This window comes from Equus asinus, chromosome 23 (genome assembly GCF_041296235.1).
Source record: "Equus asinus isolate D_3611 breed Donkey chromosome 23, EquAss-T2T_v2, whole genome shotgun sequence".
Classification (NCBI taxonomy): domain Eukaryota; kingdom Metazoa; phylum Chordata; class Mammalia; order Perissodactyla; family Equidae; genus Equus; species Equus asinus.
In genome coordinates, this window is record NC_091812.1 from 33,235,741 (window position 1) to 33,254,125 (window position 18,385).

At 38.3% G+C, this 18,385-nt stretch overlaps 1 protein-coding gene across 2 annotated transcripts in view; it reads right to left on the reverse strand.

Moving 5' to 3' along the window:
• The window catches only part of MAMDC2 (MAM domain containing 2), a 148,473-nt gene continuing 130,088 nt past the window's right edge, over positions 1 to 18,385 (reverse strand). For both annotated transcript variants that reach the window (XR_011497505.1, XM_014845994.3), the window contains exons 12-14: positions 8,705 to 8,964; positions 1,153 to 1,237; positions 1 to 1,012 (exon numbers count right to left, since the gene is read on the reverse strand). Coding sequence is in view for 1 of the 2 variants with exons in the window: in XM_014845994.3 (XP_014701480.1) it covers positions 948 to 1,012; positions 1,153 to 1,237; positions 8,705 to 8,964 (410 nt within the window). In the remaining variant the exon portion in view is untranslated. The remainder of the gene's footprint in view (positions 1,013 to 1,152; positions 1,238 to 8,704; positions 8,965 to 18,385) is intronic.

The following is an 18,385-nucleotide window of genomic DNA, read 5'->3' on the forward strand; positions in this document are numbered from 1 at the left end:
AAGATTTTCAAATTACCTTTTATTAGGTAATCTTATAATTTCATAACAGCTGTTTGGGTATACAAACATGTATATACAATTTTCTAAACATGTAAATAAAAAGCAGTAGTTTAGTATATCTGCTTGAATTCGTATTACTCAAAACCTTACCAAAACATTTATTATAAAAATCAGTAAAATTCTTTAACACATTCTAAAAATTTTTGGGTGTGTGTACATAAACATTTTCAAGCTTGCTGTACAAAAAAAGAGTGCAATTTATATCCATGTGTTTATAGTGACTTTCAAAAGTAGTTCAAAGAAGAAAAAAGAAGGTAGCATTGTCTTGTAATACAGCATTAATTAATACTGACATACCCTGGGACATTCATGAATGATCCTTTGTTATCACATATGGTAAAAATATTTAAAAATTAATACTCCATTTCTAGGAATAAAATACAGAAAATAAAGACTTCATTTTCTTAGACTAACTTGTTACCATGAAAAACTGCATTCATTCTGCAGAATGACACCTCACATTATTACTTTAAAAATACTTACGATACTTGAATTTCAAAAGGAAACCCACAAGACCTATTCTCCTCCCAATACATTCACTGAATGCAGATTTAAGTGAGCACATCTCATTTTGATTGTGCCGTCTATTTGCCTACTTCAAATGACTACAATATAGTACATTTGTATTTTTAACTGGTACCAAAATTAAGATGAATGATCTATGCAAAACTAGCAGCCTGTACGTCTAGTAACAGTTGTCATATGCAAAAAGAAAAAAAAAAAAAAGCCCTGAGTCAGTATTTTTTGCAAAAGTAATGGAAAGAGTGCTTGAAGTCATTTTATAACTTATGAAATGGTTAAGACTGTCCAGTATTCATTTGTTTTCTTTTCATTTTGATTGAAGAGAGGTATGGCTTTTGTTTAGTTAATCCAATCCAGATCACGTTTTAATACTCAATTTCATTTAAATCCTCAGAATACCCTGATGATTGCTGAGTTATATCTTCCATTTCTGTCAGGAAAGACAAATAGACAATAATTGTTTTCTCTATTTTTAGTGTATAAAAATGTGTAATTTGCATTCTTATGATTTGAGACTATTGCAAAATCCCTTTTCCATCAAGTTTATATAATCAGGAAAAATGTTGTTACCTGCACAGGGTCCTGCTTGAAATTTAATATCATCAATGGCAATATCACTTCTTATTGACACTCCCCGAATGGCTTCAAAAATTATCTGAAAAATAATGAAGTTTGAATTTAGAAATAGAGTCATTCTGATAAAACAAAGCTGGTCAGGGGCAAATCCAAACTGTGTGGGTCTAGAAGTTTAGATCGCTCTTGGGGCCCCTTTTAAGGAAACGAATACAAAATCATAAATTCAAATTTAGTTACAAAAGAGAATACTTATTTGGAATTTAAAGAAAATTCACAACAAATTACTAGAGCCTTGGACACTCAGGCCCCCTTCTTCTGAGATCTCTTTAGGCAATTGCACAGAAATGCTCAGCTAGAGATGCTTCCTAGAGGTGGCAACCTGTTTTCCCCTCCCTACCTAGAACATTCTACTCCCAGCACTCATAGGGCCTACGAAAGTGATGGGCCCAGAAGCTTAAGCTTCCTTAGGTTCTCCATAAATCTGCCTTTGATACTGGTACTAGGTGGAAGAATTTACTATGACTGATGAGACCCATGTATGAACAGCAAAGCATAATAATTAAATTTACCAAAAAGACAATGGCTCACTTATCGTATTAAATACCATAACATCCAAGACACAGGCCAGGAAGAAGAGGGAACCAGTTTCACGACTTTAGATTGTGAGAAGAAAACAACTACCAAATATTCAGGTTCTAGGGAAAACAGATTACATTCCCAGCTCCAAGGCTGCCCCAATACTGGTTAATAAACGACTGAATACTCCAGGGAGGCTTGTGGGTAATGAAAATTGTCCAGAAAACACATTTGCTCTACTCATTTTATGAGCAAATGACTCCCCATTGGACTAGTTTACGATTTAAATTAAAGCGAAGAACATAAACTGGATAATTAATAAGCATATGAAACTATCTTGAAATTAATGACTCAGAGAAGCTTTAATGACAGAAATGTGGCAAAAAAAAACCTTAATAAAAATTCAAAGGACACAATCCTAAACAAGAATCCAAATAAGTAGCAAGAAGAGAAAAATAACCGTCCTAATGCATCTAGATAGGAGGATATATGAGTGCAGTTAATAAAGCATTTTGGTTTTGTGGACAATACAATCTATTTTTTGGCCTCCAAGTCTGCAATAGAAGCATAATAGATTGGCCCTGATGGAATTATATTCTGAATAGTTTGTGGTTGGGCCAAACACTTGATTTCATACAACTTTCTCCTTTGAATTTCCTTAATACCTGAATGATAACCATTCTATAGCATTATGATTTTCCCCTTGTATTACAGATACACATTCTATTAGTAAATTGTGGTTGTTTAAGAATTAGATAAAAATGTTATTTTTTCTTTCAATTTAAGTGTATTATTTTTTCAAATGGCTACTAAGTCATTAGGACATAAATACTTATTAAGCTGTTTGGACCCATCTACTTAATAAATGGAACTGTTCAGTATTTCTTTTGGTCTGGGGGCACCAGGAAAAATCCACTGAGACTAAGGGCATCATGAGCAAGAAAATTCAGAGAGCTGGTCTTAGCTAAGTACCCAGCACATAATAATCCCTAGTAAATGTTAGACAGTATAATGAACAAAATGAATGATGCAAATATTTCAGTGAGCTAAGAATCTGTCTAACTCTTTGTTTCAATGGCATCAAAATATAAGAAACCAGGGAGGAAAATACCTGAGAGCAGAGGAAAGGTAAGCAAAGAACCCAACGGAAATAAAATCATTTTGTGTTTTTGATCAATCGTGAGTCAGGTTCTGCTTAGTACTTTAATCAATCCCTTAAGAAGGAGCGTGATTAAAACTTTGCCACTTGGTGCATTTCTTCTACAAGGATAATCTGATGATTGGAATGTCATCAGGAGGCCACTCACATATTTCCCGTGTAGGATGTTTCAAATGGCAACAGTAGTATAGCATTCTAAAAATCATCCACACCTGCCCACCCCCACTGATGATGTACACATTTACTTCTCTAGCTCTGTTCTTTTCCCTGAACTCCAGTCTCATCTGCTGTTCACTTGACAGGCCCACTTGGATGTCTAGTAGACATCAAAAAATTAGCAAGCCCAAACAAAATCCACCTGTTAATTTTCCTCCTGCACACACTGTCCTCATTCCTCCAGATCTGCTCCACCTAAAGTCTTCCTCACCTCGATAACTGGCAACTCCATTCCAGCAGTTGCTCAGGCCCAAAACTTTGGAATCATCTTGACCCCTCTCTTTCTCTCAAACCCCACATTCCACCCATAAGGAAGTTCTGTGGGCTTCTGATGACTCTCGCCTCGGCCGCATAGCCTGAGCCACCACTCCTCTTGCCAGGATTACTGCAGTAACCCCCAAAGTCTCCTTGCTGCCCTACTGTCTACTCTCCAGGCAGTCGCTGGAGCGATTGTTTTAAAATGTAAATCAGATCATATTACCTTAAAGCCATTTGATCGTTTCTCTTTGCTTTTGGAATAAATTTCAAAGTCTACCACATCGTTGAAAGCCTTTCATGATGATGCCCTGATATTTCTTTGACCTCATTACCTGATCAGCTTGACTTGTTCTTTTTCATACACTAATTATTGCCTGATGCTATACTATATATTTCTGGTTTACATTTTCTACCTCTCCTCCACTAGAATGTAAACTCCAAAAGAGTAGGAACTTTATATGTTATGCTCATTGCAGGATCCCTAGCACTTAGAATAGCAAGTGATCAATAAATATTTATTAAAATGAGATATTTTGACCTCATACTACAGGAGCTCAGTCTGGATGCCTGATGTAGCTATTGAGAATACCAGGTCTGACATGGTATGAATGAGAGACCAGAGAGATCCGGAAGGGAATATAGAAGCAATAACATCTTTTTATATTTTGGTACTTTAAAGTTCATAAAATCCTTTCATAAGCATAATCTCATTTGACCCTCACTCTAACTCTGGTGATGTCAGCATGGCAGGAATTATTGCCCCATTTTGAAAATGTATAAAATCTCGGAGAGGATGAGATTTCTCCAAGATCACCTAGTGCTCGTGATACCAGAGGAATGAGTGTATTTGGGGACTTCTATGGTAGGAGGGAGTGTAGAACAGTGGCTTAGGGATCCAATCTTTGGAAACAGTCAGATCTGGGATTGAATTATCACCCTGACATTTACCAGCTAGACATTTAGTTTTCCCCATCTGTAAAGAGGAGCTATGAGATCAATTGGAAGAATTTAGGTACAGCTCTTAGCAATGTAAGTGCCTAGCATGTAGAAGATGGCCAATCTATTTGCACATGGGCGTATCTGTGTTTTATTAGACACTAGGATGTTTTGGAGAAAGTAGTTCAGCCCGGTCTCCAGACAGTCATTTAGGATTCCTCAGGGACTCACTGAACCCAGAAGAAACTTTCTCATGGCAGATTCATATCTGTTCTACTCGAAGCCAAAGGGAATGGTCTGGAGTCTTTCCACATTGTGAGCTAAAAATTTCTCAGGCCATTCTGCACCCTTTGAACTTGAACACCCCAAGATGCCACCCCAGATGAACTACTTTGTGCTTGAAAAACATTTCAAACCACCAGCCACCCAGGCATACCTCCAAGATATTGCGGGTTTAGTTCCAGACTACTGCAACAAAGAGAGTCACATGAATTTTTGGGTTTCCCAGTGCATATAAAAGTGAAATTTACACTATACTGTAGTCTATTAAGTGTGCAGTAGCATTATGTCTTAAAAAACAACGTACATAACTTAATTAAAAAACACTTTATGGCTAAAAATCTAACCATCATCTGAGCCTTTTGCGAGTCATAATCTTTTTGCTGGTGGAGCGTCTTGCCTCGATGTTGATGGCTGCTGATTGATCAGGGTGGTGGTTGCTGAAGATTGGGGTAGCTGTGGCAATTTCTTAAAATAAGACAACAATGCAGTTTCCTGCATTGATTGACTCTTCCTTTCACAAACGATTTCTCTGTAGCATGCAATGCTGTTTGACAGCATTTTACCCAGAGTAGAACTTCTTTTAAAATTGGAGTCAATCATCTCAAACCCTGCCGCTGCTTTTATCAACTAAGTTTACATCATATTCTAAATCATTTGGTGTCATTTCAACAATCTTCACTAGGAGTAGAATCCATTTCAAGAAACTACTGTGTTTTGGCTCATCCATAAGAAGCAACTCCTCATCTGTTAAAGTTTTATCATGAAATTGCAGCAATTTAGGCTCCACTTCTAATTTTAGTTCTCTTGCTATTTCTACCATATCTGCAGTTAGCTTTTCCACCAAAGTCTTGAACCCATGAAAGTCATCCATGAGGGTTGGAATCAACTTCTTCCAAACTCCTGTTAATGTTGATATTTTGACCTCTTCCCATGAATCATGATGTTCTTAACAGCATCTAGAATGGTGAAACCTTTCTAGGAGGTTTTCAATTTACTTTGCCCATATCCATCAAAGGAATAACTATCTACAGCAGCTGTAGCCTACAGAATGTATTTCTTAAATAATAAGACTTGAAAGTCAAAATGACTCCTTGATCCATGAGCTGCAGAATGGATATTGTGTTAGCAGGCATGAAAACAACATTAATCTCATTGCACATCTCCATCAGAGCTCTTGGGTTACCAGGTGCCTTGTCAATGAGCAGTAATATTTTGAAATAAATCTTTTCTTCTGAGCAGTAGGACTCAACAGTGGGCTTAAAATAGTGAGGAAACCACGCTGTAAACAGACGTGCTGTCATCCAGGCTTTATTGTTCCATTTATGGAGCATCGGCAGAGTAGATTTAGCATACTTCTTAAAGGTCCTAGGATTTTTGGAGTGGTAAATGAGCATTGGCTTCAGCTTAAAGTCATCAGTTGCATTAGCCCCTAACAAGAAAGTCAACCTGTCCTTTGAAGTTTGAAGCCAGGCATTGACTTCTCTCTAGCTATGAAAGTCCTAGCTGGCATCTTCTACCATTATAAGGCTATTTCATCTACATTAAAAATCTGTTGTTTAGTGTAGTCACTTTCATTAATTATCTTAGCTAGATCTGGATAACTTGCTGCAGCTTCTCCATCAGGACTTGCTGCTTCACCTGGCACTTTTGTTGTTGAGATAACTTCTCTCCTTAAACCTCATGAACCAACCTCCGCTAGCTTCCAATTTTTCTTCTGAAGCTTCCTCACCTCTCTCAGCCTTCACAGAATTGAAGAATTATGGCCTTGCTCTGGATTAACTTTTGGCTTAAGGAAATGTTGCAGCTGGTTTGATCTATCCAGACCACTGGAACTTTCTCCATATGAGCAATAAGGCTATTTTGCTTTCTTGTCATTTGTGTGTTCACTGGAGTAGCACTTTTAATTTCCTTCAAAAACTTCCCTTTTGCATTCACAACTTGGCTAACTGTTTGGCACAAGAGGCCTAGCCTTCTGCCTATCGTGGCTTTCAACACGCCTTCCTCACCAAGCTTAATCATTTCTAGCTTTTGATTTAAAGTGAGAGACGTGATTCTTCCTTTCACCTGAACACTTAGAGGCCATTGTAGGATTACCAATTGGCCTATTTTCAATACTTCTGTGTCTCAGGGAATAGGGGGCCCCGAGGAGAGGGAGAGAGATGGGGGAACAGCTTGTTAACAGGGCAATCAGAACACACATTTATTAAGCTCGCTGTCTGAAATGGAGTTTTGCAATTTGTGGCACCTCAAAACAGTTACAACAGTAACATCAAAGCTCTGATCACAGCTCATCATAACAAATACAATAATGGAAACGTTTGAAATATTGCAAGAATTACCAAAATGTGATACAGAGACTTGAAGTGAGCAACTGCTGTCGGAACAATGGTGCTTGATGCAGGGTTGCCACAAACCTTCAATTTGTAAAAAGACGCAATATCTGCGAAGTACAATAAAGCGAAGTGCAATAAAATGAGGTATGCCTGTACATGCAAGGCCAGATACCCAACCCCCTGGACTTAGATGCTGAGAAGTCACCTGTTCCCCAAAACTCAGATCCTAGAAATCTGGGCATCAGTATCATTTAGGGGTTTTAAAAAACATCAATGCTCAGGCCTTACCAGAGAGACTTAGATTCATTTAGTCTAGAACAGAGATTCTCCATCTTTAGGGTGCATCAGAATCACCAGGAGGGCTTATTAAAACACAGATTGCTGGGCCCCACCCCGAGAGTTTCCAGTTCAGTAGTTCTGAGGCTGGGTCTGAGAATGTGCATTTCAGGTAAATTTCATTTCAGGTGAATTTGCATTTTGGGTGTTGCTGTTGGTCTCAGGACTACACTTTGAGAACATTTGAATAGGGTATCAGTATGAGTTCCCTAAGAGCTTAACAAAATTAATCCAACCCCTCTGAATGATGATCAATTATACTAGTAAGTTCCTAAGTGATCCACTCTCCTTCTGTAAACAGACATTAAATCACTAACAGAATCATTCCTGGGGGTATCTGTCATTCTTTACTAAATTTCTAGACAGCTTTATCCATGCTGAGACAATGGGCCATTCCTGGATAAAAGGAAATCTTCCCTCTGTAATTTGTTCCTTACCCATGCAGCACCCTAGACGGCACTGCCACCTGGCCACCTAAGCTTCTGCAATCCCTTCCCATTTAGATCTGTAGAAAATTAATTTTGGTTGTGGGGTGGTGTCAAATCAAGTCTTATTTTGGATACCTCCTCCCAGGAAGATTTGGGCTTAGACCAAGCAGCCAGTGGTTAAAGCCGAGTGGTGCTGGTCCAGGGGGTTCATCAGCCAGATGCAAGCATGAGGAAGAAGTGGGGCTTTTACTTGAAGGTCACACCTGAGAATTCTAGAGAACAATTTCAGAAACAATCAGGGGTCTGAAGGTTATCTCCTCAGAGCTTTCTGGAGCATGGGCTCATGGCAGGCAGGTGAAGTCGGTGGCTGTCAAGAGGCTGCTGCTGATCTTTAGACTAGATTGGCTGCTCAGTCTCACCAACTGGAATTTAAACGGCTCTTTCCTATGGCTGCTCAGACTCCCTGATAATCGGGACCCTGTAGGATGGAGGTCTCTACAGCACATGAGAGGACTCAAGGGAAGACCCAGGCCTTAGGATCAAGACTCAGTTTCTTCCACATCAATGCAGCCAGAGGCTTAAAAATTCACTCTGGACCATATACTCTGTTAAATAGGGTCTTATACAAAAGCCCTTGCATGTGAGTAATGATGAGTGAAAGACACAGCTGCAACAACCATGTTTAGAAGAAAGGGAGACTCTGTTTTGGAGATCTGCAGGACACATAGAATATACTTGACACTCATAATGTACCAAGACAAAAATAGATACACTTTCATCACTGAATTGCAAAAATCACTTTACGCATAAATACCCAAAGCTTTTTCTCTCTGCCTAATTTCCCATTCCCTGCTTAGATTTAATCAATATAGACTAATTATGTTTACTCTTAAACAAGTACTGCCTTTATCTATGACCCTGGAAAAGAACAAAACATTCTCTCTGGTAGCAAAAAAAACGAAAAACTTCAGAAGCTTATAGGAACGATCTCCATCGCTTGATTCTTAGCTCTTTTGTCTTACCTGGTGTTGCCTGTCACAGCTGTATTCAACCAGCGCTCGTAGCCAGGAAATGCTCTGCTCACCTCTTCTTCTCCATAAGAGGGACTCTCCACTGTCACCTTCCTTTTTCAAATAAACGCTCAGCAGGCCAGTCCCTGCTCCATACATGTGGTAGAAAAACGTCAAGCAGTGTTTTCCAGTGACTCCTCGCAGAGACCAGGACACGAGTTGTGCTTTCTGTCCACACACCATGTGTGAGGCCTCAATGTACATGTAGTAGCCTTGAGAGCAATGCAAAATCAGGCATTGTTAGAAAGGACACAAACTATAGTGTCTTCTTTCTCTTTTGAGTAGTGTTCCTGGAAACAAATTACAGTAAATGGGTGACTCTACTACAGTACTGATAAAGGATTTTGTAATTTTGGAGAATATGTATAATCCAAGGACAATAAAATATGCTACAAAATTTAGATCATCAAAATCATTTTTTTCATTTAATAATTTAGTTTAATGTATAAGAGCTAATTAACGTACTAGTATTATGACCCTGACGTGGTGATTAACACATCAGAATTTATCCTACTAATTCACGGACAATATTCGGGATCTTCCAGACACTGTTTTAGGGGAGAGAGCACGGATTTGGTAGTCGGATAGATCTGGGTTCAAGTCTTGGCTCTAATATAGTCTGCGTGATCCTGGTCTAATGAATTATCCTCTCTGAACCTGTACTTATTTAAAAATAACAATTAATAGTACAGCCACCAGGGGAAACAGTATGGAGGATCCTCAAAAAAATAAAAAATAGAACTACGATATGATCCAGCAATTCCACTTCTGGGAATATATCCAAAGGAAATGAAAACGCTAAGTTGAAAAGACATCTGCACCCCACGTTCATGGCAGCATTATTCACAATACTCAAGACACAGAAACAACCTAAGTGTCCGTGGATGGATGAATGGATAAAAAAGCTGTGGTATAAATATATATACAACCGAATATTATTCAGCCATAAAAAAATGAGGAAATCCTACCATTTGCAACAACATGGATGGACCTTGAAGGCATTACGCTAAGTGAACGAAGTCCGAGAAAGACAACTACTGTATGAGCTCACTTACATGTGGACTCTAAAAAGAATGAAAAAACAAACTCACAGAAAAAGAGATCAGACTTGTGGTTACCAGAGGCAGAGGGTGGGGAAAGGAGGAACTGGAAGGTGATCAAAAGGTACAAACTTCCAGTTATAAGATAAATAAGTACTAGCGATGTAATGTACAGCATGATGACTATAGTTCATACTGCTGTACGATATGTAGGAAAGTTATTAGGAGAGTAAATCCTAAGAGTTCTTATCTCAAGGAGGAAATTCTTCTCCTTTTTTTCTCTTTTTATTGTGTCTATATGAGAAGATGGATGTTAATTGAACCTATTGTGGTAATCATTTCACAATATATGGAAATCAAATCATCGTGCTGAATGCCTTAAACTTATACAGTGATGTATGTTAATTATTCTTCAATAAAACTGTAAACAAAAGGAAAAGGGTTAATAGTACCTGTGCTACAGAGTTGTGAGAATTAAATACATGTGGGCATATGGCACACATGTTAACACATATTCAAACATTAGTTTCCTGTCCTGCCCTCTTTCCCAAAAATTTTTGTGACATTTCTTTTAGCCTTGAAGACATATTTATGTAACATTTGATATAATTATATATGATATTTTGTATATTATGTACAATATATATCATATACTATATGATATATAGTATATAAGACTTTCCATTTCCATTTTCCTTTCCTAAGTTTGGTTTGCTTTTTAATTCTCTGATTTCAGGCAGAAGCAGGATTAGTCTGCAGGTAAATAAAGTAGTGGTGTGCTGGCGCTAGTTTCCACTGGGTCCCAAGAGTCAATTGTCTGACTTCTGTCGATAAGTCCAAAAGACTGAACACTGGTAGTTTGCAATGGGCCATGATGGAAGTATTTACACCACAAAAATGAGCCATAGCTACAATCAGGCCCCACCTCTCCAAAATAGAGCCAGTTGGTATTAAACAATTATCATCATGCCACTGAAATAAGGCAAATATGAATAGTAATTTCTAGAATAATGCACCAGTAATATAATCTTGTGCTCCTAAAGCCCATTTTTTAAAAAGGCACTGTACTCTACATCAGTAGTTCTTACTTGATCATTTGATGAAAAGTTTATATTTCTTTCACCAGAAAAAAAATGCACAAATGTTTGCATGCAATTTTATTTTCTTCTTTGCCACTACTGATCTTTTTACATACATGATGTAAAAAATAATCTTTACTTAGTGTTATGACTCATTATTTCATGCAGAAATTAATGGCTGACTTGGGGCAAAAAAGAAAGAGATCCCAAATAATGCATGCAAATGAAATGGTTTCTAGGGCATCTTTCTTTATAGTTTGAAGTTTAATCAACCAGCTTTAGTCACCTCCCAGAATACAGTGCTTGAGAAATCCCAACCAGAATTGATTGGCAGCTCTGTCTATTCTTCTTCAAGGCATTCCTTCTTTCCCTTTCCCCTATTTCCACAAACACAGACCTGAGAAGTCCTACAGGATATTGAAAGAGTGGGAGAAAGAATCCTGTCCAATTTGGTCTGATCAAATTGTATGCACTGTGCAACCCCTTCCCCATGTTTCACTCAGTAAAGTTGTCACCCTGAAAAATGGGCCATCAGAGCCAAGGGATGTGGCCTTCATCAACCAGTCATCCCCATGATCTGCTTTAAAATATTAGGAAAAATACTGTCCATGTTTCTGGAGTGCTCACCAATGACAACCTCATTACTAAAACCAATGGACAATTTTTGGTCCTTGTCATCCTTGTCCACCTTATCACTGGATGCAGCACGTCACTCCCTCCTCCTAGAGGTACTTTCCTATCTTGCCTTGCAGGACACTGTACTCTCCCGGTTTCTTCCATCTCACTGGTTGCTCCCTTGCTCATTCACCCTCTCTTCTCTGACCTTCTGACCTTGGAGCGCTCCAAGGCCCAGATCCTGAACTTCTCTGTTCTCACTTACTCCCTTGGTCATCTCATCTTGTTTCATGGCTTTAAATGCTATATATGTTGTCATTTCTCAAATTTAAATTTCCAACCTCCTTGCTGAAATCTAGACTGGTTTATTGAAACTGCCTCATGGGCATCTCCACTTACTGTCAAACTGACATCTCAAACTGAACATGTTCGAATCTAACTCCTAACAACCTCACCCTAAAGCCCACTCTGCCCCTTCTAGTTGCCCAAGCCCAAAGCCTGAGAGTCACGTCCCACTCCTCACCTCCTCTCACTCTCCACATCCAGCCTGTCAGGAATGCCTGTTGGCTCTACCTTCACAGTATGTCTAGAATCCAGTCATTTCTCTTCCCACCACCTCCATTGCTACCCCCTGGTCTGTGCCTCTATCATTTCTCACTTGGATCGATGCAACACTTTCCAACTAGTCTGCCTGCTTCTATCCTTGTCCCCTACTACCTAACCCCAACATGGTATCCATACCTATCCTTGTAAAACAAAAGCTAAGCCTTACGCCTCCTCTGTTCAAAACCTTCCATTGGTTGGCTCAGCATTTCACTCAGAGTAAAAGCTGAAGTCCTTACTATTGTCTCGAGGGCCCTATCCAATCTCCTGCCCATTCTCTTAAGTCTCTGACTCCTACTACCTTTCTCCTTACTCTCTTTGTGTTGCTTGGCCACACTGGCCTCTATGCTGCTCTTGCAATATGGTAGGTATGCTACCACCTCAGGACCTTTGCATGTACTAATCCCGCTGCCTGGAATGGCTTTTTCCCTATATAATTTCTTGTCTTACTCTCTCACATCCTTTAAGTCTTCGCTCAGATATTACCTTTCCTATTAGGCTTATTCTGACTACACTATTTCAAATTTCAATCCCTTTCTTCTGGCACTCCTCACTCCTATACCCTAATTATTATTTTCCATAGCATTTAATTGCCTCTTAACGTACTATATAATTTTCTTATTTTTTATGTTTGTCTTTCTCCCTCCTCTGGAACACAGAGAAGCAGAGATTTTCCTTGTTCAGTTCACTGCTTTGTGTCCAGGTCTCAGAACAGTGCCTAGAACTTAGTAGATGCTCAGTATATACTTGCTGCATGAACAAATGATGCACTTTCTCCCACAGCTCTAAGCCACAAACAAGTCTGACCATTTCCAGAGAACATGGCTCCACCACAGTCACTCCAATTGTGTGAGGGTCTTGGCAATAAGACACATACTTGAGTAGGATGCTCCAAAGCAAAACTAGAACAAATCCAGGTTTTGATGAAATTAAAGTCTTATCAAAGCAAATGTTCTCAAACTACTTCCACACCATCTGATGTGTTTTTTGAATGGAAAACACAAAAGATAATTCTTTAACTTTGTTACCTTCATTCTTTCACTGGCAAGAAAATTGGTACACAAGAAGCACTGGATTTTTGCACTTTCTGCAATGGAAGGAACTTTTATTGCTCTTTCCTTCAGCATTTTCTAACTTAAGCTAGGCTGGATGTAAACAAATACAGATACACATAATCCTAATAGAAGGATGTATTTAATTTAATTACACAGAAAATAAGGTCAAAGCATAAAAATGACCATGACCAAGGTATCCTGTGCTATCCTATATGCAAGTTAGTGGCACAGAGGACTGATCCAATATCTTAATGCATGTTTAACTTAAAAAAAATTCCTCCAAAAAATAACTCTGAAGGAAACAAGAACAAAATCAAAGAAAAATAATTTTTTGTACTGGCTTTGGGGCTCTCAAAAGGCCTACGTGAACCCTAAGTAAAGGACCTTGGCTAAAGATGAAACACTCAATTAGAGGAGAAAAATATGCTCCTCTGAAAGATGCTGCCACTGAGAAACTGGGAAGTAGAGACCTGTGGGGCCCTGAAACATAGTCTTTCCAGATGGAGAGGAAGCAGAGAAACCATCATGAGAGATGACCGAGAAGTGTCTTTCATTTGGGGGTAGTGTGCATTCCTAGTGATCACGACATGAGTTCCAACCAGTTAGTCTGAGGTCCTGGAAGAGAGGAAAACCCTTAATCACCTCCAGGATTAGCCAACTGAATTCTTTCTTTCATGAGTACAATGCACTAATCACTTAGCCTCAAATGGGTGAAACATTACTCTGGTACTGCTTTCAGCTCCTGCACCTCTGGGTCTCAGTTATCAGCTGAAGCTATGACCTAAGGTTCCCAGATTTTTGTGTTTAGCACCATGGAATACGAAAAGAAATTTCCTAAGCTTTTGACTTGTGTAATTGTGCTGCTTTTGGAAGAGAGAGTAATATCAAGAAGAATGTAAGTACAAATGTGTCTTTCTGGGGCACTGACACCAGCCTACTTTTCTTGAGTAATGTTGGCCTTTCCAAAAATCCTTTGGGATACAGTTTCTCTTTTAAGTACCCATGTATATTCTATAAAGCAATACCAATTTAGACCAATCTAGACCAACACCTACAAATAATTTTAATGTATTTGTCAATTGATCAGAATTTGTCCTTTTGATGCACAAACCAATTATTCCTCTTGATTCCAAATACATTTTTCTTTTTGACTTGAAGTGACATTTCCTTTTCCCAGAAAAGATCAGAGCTTCATGGAAAGCCTATCTGCCTCACCTGTGTTTGGAAAGCAGAGAAAAGCCCTGTGTGTTGAGAAGCTTTGCCATGTTACAACTCCAAATGCTGCCTGTCTCAGCAGACAAAAGCCCTGGACAGGAGCCAGGAAGTCCCAGCACTGAAACCTCAGACTAGCTCATGTGTTCCTGCACATGAAGGACTCCAGTCTGTGCAAGGGATTATTAACTGGAGAAAACAAATCACTTTCTCTCTGTGGGTCATTGTTTAACATTCAAGGCGAGGGCCCTGATGGATCTCCTGGGAGATCAGGTCCCATCTGTTCTTTGCACAACAACTGTGATGTGTTGAGATACACCATATTCCTAATTTGGAACAGTGAAGCAGCTGTTCCTCCAGTCTTGCAGCCCCCTTCCACCAGGGCAGGGAGGGAGCCCGAGTCTCCTGCACGAGGCCGTGTAGACCAAACAGCTAGCTGCATTCATTAAGCTGGAGGAAGATTTTTAACAAGCAGGGAAAAAAGACATCAATGCTTTGGGAAGAACGAGAGCTAAATGTGCCTCTCTAAAATTGCTCTTTACCCTACCTTTTAAATGATTCTTAAAGCTTGTCATAAATGAGGAGTTATTATTTAATGGGTATGGAGTTTCAGTCTGGGAAAATGAAAAAGTTCGAGAGATGGATGGTGGTGATGCTGCAAAACAATGCGAATGTATTCAATGTCCCTGAACTATGCACTTAAAAATGGTTAAAATGGCAAATTTTGTGTTATGTGTATTTTACCACAATTCTTTAAACAGCTTGTCTTAGAAGCCATCTCTGTGTAAGTAGAATCTGGCAAGATCAGAACCTAGTGCAATAAGATAAATTATGGAAAGAAAGAGTGAAAGACTTCAGAGATTTCAATAATCTGGAGCTAACTTCTCAGATGGGGACAGATTTGTTGAGTAGCATTGTTACATATCTGGATATTAACTACCCAAATTCTTAAAAGACAAAGACTTCAATTAGTCTGCTATTAAGTTTCAGCTATATAACACATTCAACATATAGTTTTGAGTTTCTTTTGTCTGACGGCACAATTTTATAAATAAATTTCATTCTTTGGAATTTTAATGCATCAATGATACTTCTATCACACCAGAAGGGCATGTTCTTGGAAACGAAGAAGACTTCTACCTTTACTCAGAATGTTGGAAGAGAATTTAATTGCCAGAAATACAGAAGATTTACTGAAACACTGAACAGTGCCACAAAGAAACTGATGGTGTCTCTTTCTCTGGAAATTGTTCAGAAAATGATGAATAGCTGCTTTTCTAGGATGTAGCTGGGGGGAGGAGAAAGACAGGACTGGGTGACTTTTAATCTATTCACTGGTGGATTCAGTGAGCTAGGAAATGTTACAATTGAAGGCATTTTCTCATTCAACTGGATGGTTATCTGTTGATTTATTTAATCTACTATCTTTTGGCCCCAAAACCCCTGTAAACTCTATGGCAACTAAAACGATTATTTAAAAAGAACTCTGACAGCATGGCATCATACAAATGTTGATAAAATTGCAATAGCTAATAAAACCCTGGGAGCTTTGTTACGACTTGTTTTTATTGTCTTGTAAAGAAACAGCATCTGTGTCAGGAAACTTTCGAATCCTGCCAGGAGACAGCTACTCAAGTAGATGGTGGCAGGAAATGGACAGACAAACCCTGCGGAGTCCATCCCATCTCGATGCAAGTCAAGACCCATCTATCACAAATGGCTTTATTATTTTATTAAATAAGGAGCCAAATTGTGGGGCTAGATTTCTTTTTTCTTTTTGGTCTTTGTTCTTGTTCTACTAGAATGACTTCTTGTACCAGATGACTGACTAAAACATTGGAAATGCTTCCCAATTTTAGTCATATAAATATCTCCTTCATGATTATTTTTTGCCTGTCCATATATTACCTGCCCTATTATTTGTTTAATATTTTTCTTTAAATAGATTCCATTATTACTTAAATATATTTATTCAAATTGGAAACTTCCTATTAGTATGAAAACAGAAAACAAACCATAAATCTGTGAAATAATAATTTTGATGTACGGGTTATGTACTTTTCTTAAACACGGATATTACTATCAAATTAAAAAACATTCATCCACTTACCACTAGAATTCCCCAATGGTAGTTGGGAAACCATTGGTATAAGGTCTACAAACCTTCTGGTTTCTACTAGGTCACTTTACTTGTAGTCATAGGCTATGATTTTCTCTTTGTAAAAGCACAAATGATACAAAACAATGAGTCTAAGAAAGCATCCCAGAGATGAACATTAGATTTCGTAAAAGATTCACTAAATGTAAAAATAGTAATACCATGCATTTGAGTGGAGCTTATACAGTATCAAGCCTTCATAAATATAATCTCAGTTAATCATCATAGCATCCCTAAGAGATTAGCAGGACATCCACTGTTATCTTTATTTTACACATGAGGAAACAAAGGCTCAGAGAAGTCATGTGACCACACCCCAGGTTATGCAGGCAGCAAGTGGCAAAGTCAGCTTGCTGTTCACCCATAGTCTTTCCACTAGACTATACCATGCTACACTCTAGAACTGGAAAGGTTTATTGCATTGCCCGTTAGTGAGTCAGGAACTACAGCTCCCTTGGAATTGCTATGTATGATGATGTACTGATTCTGATAGACACATGATAAACTGGCATCTCAATATTGTGCTTTTCTGAGCTTCTCTTTTTATTGAATGGGGCCTATATTTACTGACCATCTAATGGAGTTGTCTATAAAGCAGCTTTGTATGCCTCTCCTCTATTTTCTTCTTGTGTTTATTCTTCCAAGTGTAAATTGATAGGCTTTGAGGTTGGGAAGTGAAAAGGTAGAATGCAGTCTACAAGTACATAAGGTATATCCTCTGAAAGGCCCAGAACACATTGCATTCAAAAACAATTCTGTTGTCACCCATGCCAAACAAATACCCTCCAGTCATCAAGGAGAAAGATACTATGTTGCTGGTTCTGAGTTTGAGCCTATTACTTTACTAATGTATAGGGTAAGATGTTCTTCCATTTATGCATCCTGCCATTATTTTACTGCTTGTATTTGAAAAAGAGAGACAGAAAAGATTGTTAGGACTAAATGCAAAAATAGCAATAAATCAATAAAGTAGACAATAAGAGTTCTTTTGGGAAGTAATTCCATTATTGTTTAAATTATACAGCTAATCACAGACAGGTTTGCTGTTGCTATCCCAGGATCCAAGCAGATAATAATTAAAACTCCCTTGAACGAGTTTCAGTGTTTTCATATTTAAAATGTGTATGTTGCTTTGGCTGATCTATAAGATCCTATCTACTTCCAGCATTCTATAAATCCATGAACTGTTATTAATTTATTGAGCCAATGAAAATCTTCTTATTACTTCAGACTATATCCCACGTTGAAGAGAAATTCCATGAAATACATCTAAGCAATAATGCATTTACTATATAAATCACTTTTTAAAAAAATGTGAGGTGATTGTCAAGTGGTTCCCATGATAATTAAAGACGTTTGCAGCATTTTATCACTACGTAGTTGTCCCCAATATTTATTACTAAAGATTGAGTGCTATAAAGGGAAAGAAGTAGAAAATTACGTTGTCTCTTGGGCAGTTTATAGCCAGAGGCAGTATTAATGTAAATTTTAATACTCTCCTCCTACTACCCCTTGCCAAAGAACAGAACACCATACAACAGCATAATCTCAGATACAGCAAGACCTTGGGTAGAACAGCCAGCAACATCAATAAAATAATACAGTCGAGAGAGGCCAGAGACACAAAGATCTCATTCAAAACACTATGATTGGTTGGCTTATGGTACAGAAGAAAAGAGCAGATGCCTTCAAATTCTGAGTGTAATAATCACGTTCTTAAATAAATGATGCTAAAGAATGAAATACCAGGGACGTCTCCTTCTGGCTATGTTGAGTAATTTGTAGCTGACCTACACTCCTGCTGAGAAAAATCAGACAAATAATGGGTAAAATATATCTTTTCTAGAAAACACTTGTTTTGAAGCTATCAG